This window comes from Dipodomys spectabilis, unplaced genomic scaffold (genome assembly GCF_019054845.1).
Source record: "Dipodomys spectabilis isolate Male_0828 unplaced genomic scaffold, ASM1905484v1 ptg000174l, whole genome shotgun sequence".
NCBI lineage: Eukaryota > Metazoa > Chordata > Mammalia > Rodentia > Heteromyidae > Dipodomys > Dipodomys spectabilis.
This window is the reverse complement of record NW_024870851.1, coordinates 774,196-788,341: the sequence shown is the minus strand read 5'-3', so window position 1 is coordinate 788,341 and position 14,146 is coordinate 774,196. Positions and strand designations below refer to the sequence as shown.

The 14,146-nt window shown below is 31.5% G+C and overlaps 1 protein-coding gene and 1 non-coding gene across 3 annotated transcripts in view; both read left to right on the top strand.

Annotated features, from left to right (window-relative positions):
• The window catches only part of Mtx2 (metaxin 2), a 50,339-nt gene that overhangs the window by 24,088 nt on the left and 12,105 nt on the right, over nucleotides 1–14,146 (top strand). For both annotated transcript variants that reach the window (XM_042694178.1, XM_042694179.1), the window contains 5 exons: nucleotides 7,653–7,725; nucleotides 11,159–11,235; nucleotides 12,415–12,507; nucleotides 13,003–13,041; nucleotides 13,424–13,549. In XM_042694178.1, coding sequence (XP_042550112.1) covers nucleotides 7,653–7,725; nucleotides 11,159–11,235; nucleotides 12,415–12,507; nucleotides 13,003–13,041; nucleotides 13,424–13,549 — 408 coding nt within the window. The remainder of the gene's footprint in view (nucleotides 1–7,652; nucleotides 7,726–11,158; nucleotides 11,236–12,414; nucleotides 12,508–13,002; nucleotides 13,042–13,423; nucleotides 13,550–14,146) is intronic.
• Nucleotides 2,691–2,801, top strand: LOC122120146. Its single transcript, XR_006149668.1, has one exon. It is a non-coding gene; the product is annotated as a U6 spliceosomal RNA (small nuclear RNA).

The following is a 14,146-nucleotide window of genomic DNA, read 5'->3' as shown; positions in this document are numbered from 1 at the left end:
ATTTTAAGAAGTTTCCATTACAAAGCAAGGTATTAGTATATTAAAAATTAAAAAATTTTACATTTTTAAGAATTTTGGGCAAGGGAAGACAAAGACCATCTTATTAATTTTCTTTCTCACCACAGTTTCTCAAGTTGCAACTAAAAATAAAACCAGGGAAAAGGATATTTTATTTATGTACTTATTTATTTTTTTAACTTCTGTGTATAGTTTAATGTATGTATTTTTTTATTTTATTTTATTTTTATTTATTTATTTATTTATTTGGGTCCGGTCGTGGGGCCTGAACTCTGGGCCTGGGCGCTGTCCCTCAGCTCTTCAACTCAAGGCTAGCGCTCTACCACTTGAGCCACAGCGCCACTTCCGGCTTGAGTTGAATGTATTTATGAACAAAAAAAGGTAGTGTTTGCATGGGTATGTTTTAGGACAAGGTAAAAATGTTGAAGAAACAAACAAGTGAACTAGAAAAAACATTAAGGATATGTTAATAAAAGGCATAGTACAAATTTGCCAAGATTGTACTTAAATGAGGGTTAGGTTTTTTTTGTTTTAATATTTTTTTATTGTAAAAATACTGTACAGAGGGGTTACAGTTACATGCGTAAGGTAATGAGTACATTTCTTATCAAGCATCGTTACTTTTTCCTTTGTTTTTCCCCTACCAACCCTTCTCTCCCCACCTCCCAACTCCTCCCTCCCCCCCACCTGAAGTTGTAAAGTTCGATTTCAACGTAGTATCTTGGAAAAAGATATTTTAAAATAATAGAATTTTGCTTAACTATTTCAATTTTTTATCCTACATATGTCACTTAGATGATAAATTAACTAGCATATATTAAAAGGCTTGGTTTTTCTTCAATATTCTTTGGTGTGACAGCTGATAGTAGCCATGACTATAAATGTGACTTTTCCACATATCTGATGTAAACTTTATAGAGTAATATTCTTCTATATAGCGGGCCAGCATCTGTTTAGAAGAATTGGTTAAAGGCTTCATGTTCGTTGCATAAAATTGGTCAAAGCAGTATGACAGGTATTCATGAAGTAGATATTTTCTAGAGGATAGCAACTATCAGATAGTTTAATTGTCTGTTAAGCATCAAGAAATGTAAGTTTTACTTACCATATAGACTTGGTATTTATTATACTCATGAAGTAACTAAGTTAGATTAAAAAAAAGTTTCAGTGTTGAAAGAGAACATTTTCCCCCCTTTGCAGTGCCTAGTTAAATTTACTTTATCTCCAAATATTGGTTTTAACTGAAAATTTTTCCTGGTAAAAAATGCAACCTTGTAAGTGGAATATAGTAAAATATTAGTATGGCATATTCATTTGGTTTCCATGAACTGTGTGTTTTATGTTTGTGTGTTATACTGCATGCATGTGTACAAAAATAGAGAATTTTCGATTCTGTAATGCTGCTATGAAGGAGTTAAGGTTATATTGACTATTAAAACATATTTATGATAATTATATTACTGTCTTCTCTTACCCAGTAAACCTAAACCAGTTGTTCAATAGGTAATTTAATGTTAGCTACATATTTAATAAAAATTTTCTAGTAGTCCCATTAAAAGACTAAATAAAAAGGTGAAATGAGTTTTATAATTATTTTAGTTAACCCAATGCATCACAATATTATCATTTTATGTGATCGATAAAAATTTATTATTTTACATTTTATAATGTTAAGTTCAGAATCTGTTGGTATACTAATAGCATATTTCAATTTGTGCTAGCCCCATTTTATTTATTTGTTTATTTAGGTTGGTCATGGAGCTTGAACTTGGCCTGGGTGCTGTTCCTGAGCTATTTTTGCTGAAGGCTAGTGTACTAGTTTGAGCCATAGCGCCACTTTGCCACATTGTTAAGTACTCAATAGCTAAAATTTGCTTGTGGCTCTTGTGTTAGATAGTGCAGGATTAGAAGTATAGTATTAACAAATACATATGAAATCTACAAGCTTTTTGCAAAAAAAGATTAAAATTTTCTTCAAGAAGTACATAATGTATAACAATTATTTTCTTCAAGAAGTATATTCTGTATTTAGAATATGCTGTCTTTTTTTTCCCCTTCTGGTATCTGGACTTGAACTCAAGGCATTGTGTTCTCAGCTTTCTTGTTTATGGCTGGTACTTTGTCACTTTAGTCATGTCTCCAGCTCAACATTTTTGATTATTAATTAGAGATAAGAGTCTCCAGATTTTTCTTCCTTGACTAGCTTCAAAACACAATCTCTAGGATTTATCCTCTTGAGTAGCTAGGATTACAGGCTTGAGCAACTGACAATCTGGACTTTTTTTTTTTTTTTTTAAACAGCAGATTCTACAGTTGAAATCGGCTTTGGCCTTAAATAGACTTCTTTGTTTCAAGTGTCCTCATCTATAAGTAAAGGTGTAATAATAGATATCCTCTTGGGTTATGAGGATTGAATGTGTTAAAACATTTAAAAGTATTTAAAAATACCTCATATATATTAAGTAGAAAATAAATGTTGGTCATTAGTTCTCTTGTTTCTTTGACAGAAATGGACATAATTTCAAAAAGGGGATTAGTAAATTGCAGGCCTAGTAATGTCTAATTTTTTGACATTATTGAGTTACATATATGTAAGATCTTTTTAGGAACATTCTTGTATTTGAGCATTAATATTTTTAAGTGTTCTTTCATAATCATACCTAAGAAAAAGTGTTATCATCTTGGCTCTGATAGCACATATACTAAAATTAGAATAGTACAGAGAAGATTAGCATGACTCCTATGAGAGGGTAACACAAATTTGTGAAGCATTTTATAGTTTTGATTCTGTTTTAGGCAGCTCATCCCACAATGTTGTTGGGATTTGATGCATATATAGGCTTGGAAAGCCTCAGACAAGGATGAGAGAACAAGAAGGGTTGAGACAGCTCACAGAAAGCTGAGACAGTTGATCATAGTTGTGGGCAGTTAGCTCTAACCTCATTCACCTTGACCATCCTGATGAATTTCATTGTACACCCTGAATCCTGATGTATTCCCGAAAGTTAATAAAGAGACCTCTACTTCTTAAACTTACATGATTGTGAGGACTGTTGTGAATCTTTTGATGGTCTTTGTTTCTTCTGATTTTCCTATTTATAGCTTCTAACTGAATGCAGTTTTTTGACAGTCTGTAAATTTTTGTTAGCAGGGAAGTTTTGCTTATTTCATAGAGAAGTGCTCATATATTATGAAGTTAATAAACCAGTTTTATTTATTGTCTTAGGTATTAGGGTTTGAATTCAGGACCTGTGCTTGGTAGGCTGGTGTTCTACCAATTTTAAAAAAGCAAAAACGAAGTTAATATTGAATTATTAAATTCAAACAAAATGTTACTTTAATAATACTGAAAACACTTGTTTTAAACTTTAAATGCTTTTCTTTTATGGCAAACTACTGAGAACTTATTTTTTTTTGGTAAAATATGCATTCATTCAGTCTTGATCATAACCATAATGCACACTACTGTTGTTAACTTTCCTTTTAAATATGTGGAAACTAAAGCTCAAAGGATGCTGTATTCAAAGGCATAGAGCCTACAAATTGTGATGGTAAACAGAAAGCAGCAATATTTATAGAATACAACATGTATTTACTATTGTGCCGAATACCTAATTCATATGACCTCTAATTCTTACAACCACTGTATAAGCTTAGTGCTATATGAGGTAGATATCATAGATACCGTGGGGCAACCTTGTGAGACAAGTACCACTAATAATCTTTTTTCCTTATGTGGTAGAGGGACTAATCAGTTGTTCCAAAGTTACGTAAAAAGTACGTGGCAGTGTCAGAATACACATACCTAGGGAGTTTGAGTTGATTGTCCACATGTAAAAACTGTTAGCTATATATTATTCTAGTTTAGTGTTAAAGATCTTTGAACTTAAACTCAACAAGTAAATGTTTGATAACATGTATTTGTGACCTTTTCTAGCAGGGTGTATCATACAGTAGTTTATACTAGGGTATGAAAAATAAATCTTAGTACTTGGAACTTTGAAATGAGATAAAGTCTTATTTTGAAGCTAACTTGGTAATAAATGAGAAATTCTTTAAAAAAAAAAAGTAAAAGCTATAGAAATGCAAGATGATGCTAAATGAAGAATTAGTACCTGTTTTGACTTCAAAGATTTATATACCTATTTTGTGAATGTCATATAAATAAAATATTTTTAGTAGGGTTTAGACTTTATATGAAGCCAGCTTAAAAAAAAAAAAACCTGGGTTTTCTTTCTTTTTTATTTTTTTTGAGACAGGTCTCAGTGTGTAGCTCACCTTAGCCTGGAACTTACTGTGTAGCCTAGGCTGGCTTCAATCTTATGATTCTCCTGCTTCAACCTCCTGAGTGTTGGTTGAGGCTATAGACTTATGCTACCATACACAGCAGTTTATCTTTTTGTATGACATAGTATAGATAGTATAAAAATATGAATGTTTTTTAGAGTGTTTAAAAGTGATAATCACTATTAGAATGCTGCATGCAAAAGTAATCTTTTCACTTCAAATAAAAATAACATTTGAGTTCAAATTCAGTGTTCCACTTAATTTTTTCTCTTTCGTCAGTACTTTATCTGAAAATGAAAGAAAAAATGTTTTCTTTCTGTTGAATATATCACATCATTAACAAGACACACATTTTTATAGGCACCATTTATTTGCTTGATAAATACTTATCTGATTCTTGCTTTTTTCAGTTGAACAAATGTTGCTTTTTTAGGTGGACATATTAATTAGTGGTTAAATGATAATATTCTAATAATCATGTTTGAGGATGAGTAGAAGGAGAACATTTCTCTTTCCTTTGGGGCTGCATGTGTTGTTGAATTGGAGAAACAACTGTCAGTATAAATATATAGTAGCTATCAACTTGTATCATTGAGGTGGCCACAAGAGACAGCTTATCTGAAGAATTTCAGAGGGAATAGTTTTTAGTTTTCGGTTGTGTACTTTGCACAATGCAAGTTAAATTAATTGCATAATGCTAACTTAAAGCTGGTAAGATGGAATCTGGATATATTTCAATAGAATAATGTTTTATGGAAAATATTTTTAAAACTTCCTAATATTTCATGAACTGTAAAGATAGAGGCCTTATTTTATAGTACATTATTTTTTTGTACCTGAAATACTAGAGCATGATGGTAGGTTTATGCTTCTAATAGCTGGCATGCTTTATAGAAACCGTTAAGTACAAAATATATGTAAGTTTAAAAATATTATGTTTAAAAAGCAACTGAGTTTAAATGTGTTTGAGGAACTAATATTAATATTAAAATTAATAATAAAATAAATTCATGTAGAATTTGTAGAAATGAAGTGACATATAGTCATAGTAGAACTAGGTGGCTGATTTGTCATTTTTAGTAGTTACTGAAATGTGAAATAGTTATACATGGCAATAATTTGCTAATATAAATATTGTCTAACTTTGTCGAAGTTCATACTTCTTTAGTTCTGAGATATTATGGATTAGAATATAAGTTGCATATATATATTTTGTATAAGAAGGAAATAGCAAGCAGGATTTTAAATTTTGTTGCTGTTAAAGAGATAAAGACATAGTGGTAAGATGAAAAAAAAGCAGCCTATTTTTTAAATAGAAAAGGGGTAGAATTTTTCATTATTAGATATACACTAGCAACATAATCGATCTAGCAGCATCATATCTGACCTGAAAATATGCTTAAATTTGAGACCATACACTATCCTGTGTAAGTGAAACATCCTTCATATAGTTTTAAAATGAAATTACCCTTGAATGAATAGCATCTTCATTTATCTTCAAACCTCTTCTGTGCTTTTAGTAAAAACATTCTACATCCAGAATTATATTATACCATTATACCACTGTACCTCTGCAGTGTGAAATAGATTGGTTTGGAAAATGAACCTGGCTTTGCTATAAATTACACTCTCAGGTACAAAGGAATTTGTTATTTTGTTTAAAATAGTCACAAATATAATTAAGGTCTTAATTTATGTTAAACTACAAATATGGCTATTACTGTAACTGGATTAGGAACTTAATATGTCACTTCAAGAATGATATCTAACACTTTTTATTTGTAACCTTCGATACATTATTTCAATTATAGGGTCTGCAGCTGTTAGATGTAAAAAATGAATTATTTTCTAGGATAGGTTCGTTCATGGTTTTTAATTTTAAAATATTCAGTATGGTGAATAATAATTCTTCCGTTGTCATCACACATTTCTTTTGTGTTCTGGTGAAGCAGGATGTGAATTAAAATTCATAACCATTTTCATTTTGTGCCTGAAATGGCATTGCATGCTTGGGAAAAGTCTTTAGTGAATTTTCACATAAAATGTTTCAAATTTAATTGTGAAATGAATAGAAGCTTTCTCTTAGGAAGAAAACATAACATCTGCCATTTGAAGATAACTCCACCTGATTGTACTGAAAAGTAGATTGTCACCTATCTTTTTTTTTTTTTGTTGATCGTGGGGCTTGAACTCTGGGCCTGAGCACTGTCCCTCAGCTCTTCAGCTCAAGGCGAGCGCTCTACTGCTTGAGCCACAGTGCCACTTCCTGTCACCTATCTTTCAAAAATGCTGGGCATCTATGGCTTATATCTATAATTTTAGCTACTTGGGAGGCTGAAATGTAGAGTATCATGGCTGGAGGTCAGCTCAGGCAGAAAAATTCCAGAGACTCCTTGTCAATCCAAAACCGGGTACAGTGTTGCATGCCTGTCATCATAAACTATGTGGGAGGCCGAGATCGAGAGGATCACAGTGCCAATCTCCATCTGGGCAGAAAAGACCAAGAGACTCCATCTTCATGAAAGGAAGTTGGATATAGTGATGTGCACCAGTAATCTCAGTAATGAGGGGCAACTTAAAGTAGGCAATTCATGTGTATACCAGGCATGAAGTGAAATTCTGTCCTAAAATCCAGGGAAAAATGAGTCTGGAAGCATTGCTGAACGGTGTCCTGGCAGCCTAGTAAGATAGCAGTCCTGAGTTCAAACTCCAGTCCTGAAAAAAAAGCGTAAACTTTAAATTTCTGTAGAATTCTGTAGAATCTACTGTAATTTACTCCTTTGTTCCCTTGTTAGACATTTAAGTTACTTCTGAAATTTTTGTTCCTATAAACTAAGTGAAAAAAAAAAGATTTAAATCTTTAAAAGTGAATGAGCATAGAAATTATGTGTTAAAGTTTTTGAATATGATTTAGAGGACATTGAAGCAGCAGAAATAACATTTTGAGTTTTACTATAAGATCCTGAAGAGAGTAATAGAATTAGTATCATATAAAATTAAGATTTTATCAGTGTCTTATAAAATGTGTTAGTCATCTGTTAAAGAAAAAGCATTCTGTAGTATTGCTTACTTACATAAACTAATAAAATAAATGTGAATAATTTATTTTCATAAGTATATATAAATGCTCTTAAGTTTCATGTAGTTACTAATAGTAGGTCATATTGATTTTTTAAAAGAAGAAAAATGACATTTTTGTTTGGAAAACAGAGTTTTAAAATTGGTTCATTGTTTTCCAATAGAGTGTTATTGTATGGACCGTTTAAGTTCAGGGAAGATGAATACAGAGTTCTCTTCAAATAGGCAAAAATATTCACTAAGCTTATTGTACTTCTCTTTATTTCCAGACCTTTTTGCAGATGTGTAATTTGCCTATAAAAGTGGTTTGTAGGGCAAATGCAGAATATATGTCTCCATCTGGTAAGTGTTCTTTTTTCTCTGTTAATATTCTGGATAAAATTATAGAACTATTTTAGGTTGTTACCTACATGTTAAAAACACTTTTATTTTCCCATTATGTTATGAAGTTATATAAAGTTTTTGAGATGTCAAAAATATTTCCATACATGCATACAATATATGGCAATCAAATTAACTTCTTTATTATTTTTTTCTCCCCCTTTCCACCTCCCTTAAAACAATCTCAATAGGTTTCATTGTTATATTTTCATACATGTTTTTAAAGTAATTTTATTGTGTATTTCCCTGCTCACATCTGGTGGTACCTCGTCCCTAACAGAACCTGTTTTAATTCTTGTTATTAACTTTTCTAGTATATATTAATTTTACAGAGGTTTCACTGTGCTGTTTCACACATGCATATACTATATTTTAATCAGATTAACCCACTCGTCTGTACTCTTGTTTTCCTTCCTCCCTTACCTATTATTAAATAGCTTGTATACTTAATTTTGAAGGCAGTGTGTCTTTCAGTTCAGCTGTACTTAGAGATGGTTACTGGAATATTATAGGATTTATTTCAAATAGTAAGTGTTAAGTATATATATAATCTCAGGTTTCCCCAGTCCTATTTACATAGGACTTTTCAGAAAACAAATTTTAATAGTAATGAATTCATTTATTATCAAACACATTTCTCTACATTTCTTTTCTCATAGAGGAGAAAAGAGATTATGGAATAACTGTTTTCATTAGATTTTAGTTAAAATCATTATTGAAAGATTTTAATATCTAACTTTTCTTATATTTAAAATGCTTTTTGTTAAAGTTTCACCCTTTTTACTATTTTTTACTACTGATAACATCTTTGTGTATGTCATGCGCTAGTAGATTTAAGTGGTTGAGTATAACATTTACTATAACTTAGTGTTATATAGTTTTTCAGGGAGATATTTATCAATCTATTTTTGATAGACTTAAAACAGAGAGCATGGAATAGAAGACTACCTGGCCAAGCATTAGGTAAATTTGCCATGTCTTTGTAGCATTTCCTTTTGGGATATTTTATTTTTCTTCCTTAAGCATCAGTAACTTCATCTGTATTGTGAGGTCGTCAGATTAGATAATATTTGAGGTTTCTAACATTTTCAGAATCTACAAACTTGCTTGGCTACATGTTGTTTTCTTAAATAAAATTTTAAAATGTGATTTTTGCCTAACGTCTTTGATGACTGAATTGGCGTCAGGGAATAACTCTCACTGTGCTTTTGCCTGATACCTGAATAATAAGAATGTAATAATAGTACCATCTTAAGTAAAGGAAAAATGGTTCACTTCTTATTTGCTGCATTGACTTTTATATTTACAAGATTTTATGAGTGCTTAATTGACTTACCCATAGTTTCCGTATTTTAGAGTCTACAAGGCTCAATATCTATCTATCTAATCTACTTATCTTAACTTTGTCTTGGTGATGCTAGGATTTGAAATCAGGCCTGCCTCATTCTACTACTTGAGCTGTGCCTCCAGCCAATGCTTGATATATTTTTAAGAAATAAAATGAAATATTTTTTCCTAAGAACCTGAAACTAGTTATTGAAAAGGAGAACTATGCTTTTCTCTAAAAATGTTTTACTCCAAAATGCATTTCAGTCTAGGCATTAGTTGTTGTTGTTGTTTAATCTCATATGACTTGTGTTGTATAATATGATGGTTACAAAGATTTTATCTAAGTTAAAAAACCCACAAAACAAGATAGCCTAATGGTTACCTTGTTTAGAAATTCTTTTCTTTTTGCAAGATTTAGAAAACAGCAGAAGGGAAGGAATGTATTCTGAATACATTGAGTGTTGTATTCCAAAAGGCCTGCCCTTCCTCTGTAATTCATGTTATCCTATCGGCACAGATGAAGCTTTTGTTGCTACAGCACCTCATCCATTACCCCTAGGCTGACTGAGCTAGAGAGAAGTGAATCTATTGAAAAGGAGCAGGAAGAAGCCTACTGTTAGTGTGAACTCTATTTGAACTAGTCTGACAGTAGGTTTCATTGTTTAACATTTGGAGTAGACCTGCTTGCTATTTAGGGACTTTCCCCCCTCCTTACCTTATATTCAGCATTAGTATTTATTAAAATGAGATGCTACTTTAAAAATGTAATATTTTTTAAAAGATGCCAGTTTTTATAAGCATACTATTTGGTTTTTCCTCCATGTATTAGGAATATACTTTTTGTTCATTTTATTAACATACATTAGTTGTACAAGGGATATTTCATTGTGACATTTCTACACATACAATGTGTCCCTATTAATCTCACTCCCTTTCCCTAGTCCCTTTCCCTAGTCTCCATTGGCAAAACAATTTCAACAGGTTTCATTGTTCTATCTTCATACATGGAAATAAACTACATAGATCATACTCCTTTTCATTCACCCTCATTGTCAGTCCTTCCCTTTCCTATTGGTGCATCTTTTGTATTTTAACTTACAAATTAACATACCTTCAAAGATTATTGGTCTGGTGCCTGTGGATCATGTCTGTGATCTTAGCCACTCAAGAGACTAAGATCTGAGGATTGCAGTTTCAAGCCAGCCTGGGCAGGATGTGAGACTTTTATCTCCAAATAACCATCAGAAAACAGGAAGTGGTGCTGTGGCTTGAAGTGGTAGAGTGCTAGCCTTGAGCAAAAAAGCTCAGGAACAGTGCCCAGGCCCTGAGTTCAAGCCTACAACCAAAAATAAATAAATAGATATGTAAATAAGTAAATAAATTATTGTTATAATTATTAAAACAATAGTTTTAATTCCTCATATATTGAGCCAAAGTCATTTATTAATGATCTATTTCGTACTTGAATTGTTGATCTTAAATGGATATCAGAGATCTGAAATGAAAAGTATAAAAAGGTTTCTTAGAGGTAGTTTTCAATATAGATTGATTTCATTGGACTGTACTCTGAAGAAAAAGAAATTTCTCTGAAACTTACTAGTGCTGATGAGCTACTGTCATTACTTAGTTTATATAATTTGGATAATTAGTGCTCATTGCTCCATAGGGATTTGTTTACTGTCAGCCCTGAAATGAGAATACTGTGATCTGTTACTATATTCAAGGGAGAACACTTCCTTTTCCTTTTCCTTTCACTGAAATAGAGTCTTGCTATGTAGCTCTGACCAGCCTAAATAGAACTCACTAGACACTCAAAATTGTCCAGCCTCAGCCTCCCAAATGCGCAAATTATGTCATGGCTCTACCTCACCTACCAAACTGTACCACAGTTCTCTTGTTTTAAAATTGATTAACAATTAGTGTTCAAAAATTGCATGAGTGTAATTGTTTTAATTTACAGTTTTATAAAGTCTATTGGGAAAACATGCCTGGGTTTCTAATTAATTTCTTTTATTAGCACAAACTTTACTAAGTATTTTTACACATTTATTTTTCTCCCTAACAGGTAAAGTACCTTTTATTCATGTGGGAAATCAGGTAGTATCAGAACTTGGTCCAATAGTCCAATTTGTTAAAGCCAAGGTAATAAAAAAGGATATTAGATGAATTTGATTACAATTATTTTAAGTCATTCATCATTCTTTAGCATGTCTTACAGTTTTTGTTGATTTTAACCTAGTTTTATAAAATGTTGATGCATATTACTGTAAAATGTTTCCAAAGTATAAATTGGGAGTTTTTTCATAATATAAATTGTTGACAAAGAAGTAGTTTGATACTTTATAAAATGGTAGATAAATTTCTAACTTTTGTTTATAAATGAAGGTTTTTAGGTTCTTATAAAATATTTGATTGACCTTTCAGAAGGGAGGTACAGGATATGTTTGGCAGTTGACAATAATAATTTACCTGTTCTGGTGAGTCTACTGAAGCATCCCTCATTGATATTGGGGAATACTCTCCAGACTTTCATTTTTTTGCATATATAAATAAAGACAATAATATTATGTATTATTTTGTAATTCCTTAAAATGATCAATGCTTATAAATCCTGCCATATTAATAACTTTCTAAATATATAAATTTACATTATCTTTTAAAATTGTGTGGCATTCTGTTGTATTAGGTAGTTTTATTTACTCAAGTTTTTGTTAATAGACATTTTGATTGTGGCCAATGTATTTGCTATTGTAAGTGCTTAAATACATTTTCTTGTATATAAACTTTTATACACTGTGTGTCTCATTAGGATAAGTTCCTAGGATTGTTTTGGGATGTCATAGGGCATACCTTTTAAAACTCTTACAGATTGACTTAATGGATATACTGGTTTATGTCTCCACCCTTATTTAATTGGGTATGAGAATTTGGACATTTGTTCCTTTTCCCCCCTGTATCTTTACTGACATCTTTTAAAAACATTTTCAATTTCTTTATTAACAAAATGTGTCATCTCCTGGCATTTCTTTTAATTATAAATGTTCTTTTCTTAAAAATACAAGTTTTACTGACTGCTCTGTTTTCTTTGTGAAATACTTGGTGATGGAAAATACATTGATGTAATAACAAATAAGTACTACTTAGGATTTTATAGCAATAGAATATTAAATATACTCTTATATAAGATAATTTTGTCCTTGAGTCACTTTGGAAATTAATCCATTGGACACTTGTGTGTTACATTACATGTTAGTAAGATAACTGAAAATTGTTGTATGTTTAAAATAAGGCTCTTTAAATATTTTTTTAAATTGTCTTTAGGGTCATTGTCTTAGTGATGGATTGGATGATGTCCAAAAAGCAGAAATGAAAGCTTATATGGAATTAGTCAACAATATGCTTTTGACTGCAGAGGTACAACATAAAATAATAGAGTGGAATAAAATCTTTTATAATCTGTGTTCTCCCATAGCATAGAACTTTCTTATGGGTTATTTTAAAGTTATTGAAAAATGGGAAAATAATAGATTCTAGAACTTGGGATGGTTGTCCAAGTGATTTGATAATTATCTTTGAATAAGTTACTTGATGATTTTAGTTTCTGTTTATAAGAAGGGGTGATTCTCACCAGTTTATTGTTTTACTTTGGCCTTTCACAGTGTACATAAATAATACCTGAACAATAATTTCATAGTAGAGATATGTTATGTGATAAGAAATATTTTTATAAAGTATTACCATTAAATTTTATAATTCTGTACAGCAACATTTTCTAACAAGAAACAAGAAACACTCTTCCCATCTGTGACCTACAAAATTGGTTTATAAGAAATTACTGTGGCAAGAAATAAGTTTATCCTTTTTTCCTTTGGTATTCTAAAGTTTTAGTGACTGTTCTTTTGTCTCCAGTTGTATCTTCAGTGGTGTGATGAAGCTACAGTAGAGGAGGTGAGTAGTTCTGCAGCATTTATCTTAATTAAAATTTAATGAGAAAACACTTTTGCTCAGAATCTCAAGTCCCTGCTCATAAATGAAACATTGTGGTTTATACCATTAGTGATATAGTTTTTCACTTACTTTAATTTTGCTTGCACGTACATTTTAGGGAAGCTATGTGTCATTGTTTGATGTAACTGGTTGTAAAGTACATAAAAGTTTATATATTTTTAAAGGGAATGGTTTAAAATTTTAATTTTTTTACATTGGATGCAGTGCATGTTTTCAGATGGCTGAATACATTTTCTTTGCAAATATATTTCTTTTAGAATTCTGTTTGTTGAAACATTGTTTCTAGGAAGAACCATGCTTTTTATGGAACCTTTTGTTTTAGATTACTCATTCTAGGTATGGGTCTCCTTACCCATGGCCGCTGAATCATATTTTGGCCTACCAGAAACAGTGGGAAGTCAAACGTAAGATGAAAGCTATTGGATGGGGCAACAAGACCCTGGACCAGGTTAGTTGAGGTTGAAATTGACTTTCACTATGTTAAAAAATGATATTTTTATATGCTATAAACTGTATAACTTATTAAAAACAACCAACATTTGCTATTATTTTGTCTTTCCCGAAGTAGTTTTATTTTTTTATTAATAGTTACACATACTTACTGTGAGACAAATTATATACTACAAAAAGAAGTAAAAACTGTCTGATATTCCACTGTTTAAAAAGTGCCTGCCACTCAGCTAGGTGCTGGTGGTTCATTCCTGTAATCCTAGCTACTCAGGAAGGAGGCTGAGATCTGAGGATCATAATTCCAAGCCAGCCTGAATAGAAAAGTCCATAAGACTCTTATTTCCATTTAACCGCCAGAAAACCAGAAGTGGCTCAGAATGGTAGAGCACTAGCTTTGAGCAAAAGAGCTAAGGGACAGTGTTCAGGCCCTGAGTTCAAATCCCACAACCAACAAAACAAAGAAACAAAAAAGTGCCGTTCTTAACAATTTGGAGAAATTCTTGTAGATGTCTCTTAGTAACTAATATTTTCCTTAAATGTGGGATTGTATTGTGCCTACTACTCCACAATCTAATTTTATATTCCATTGAGTGAT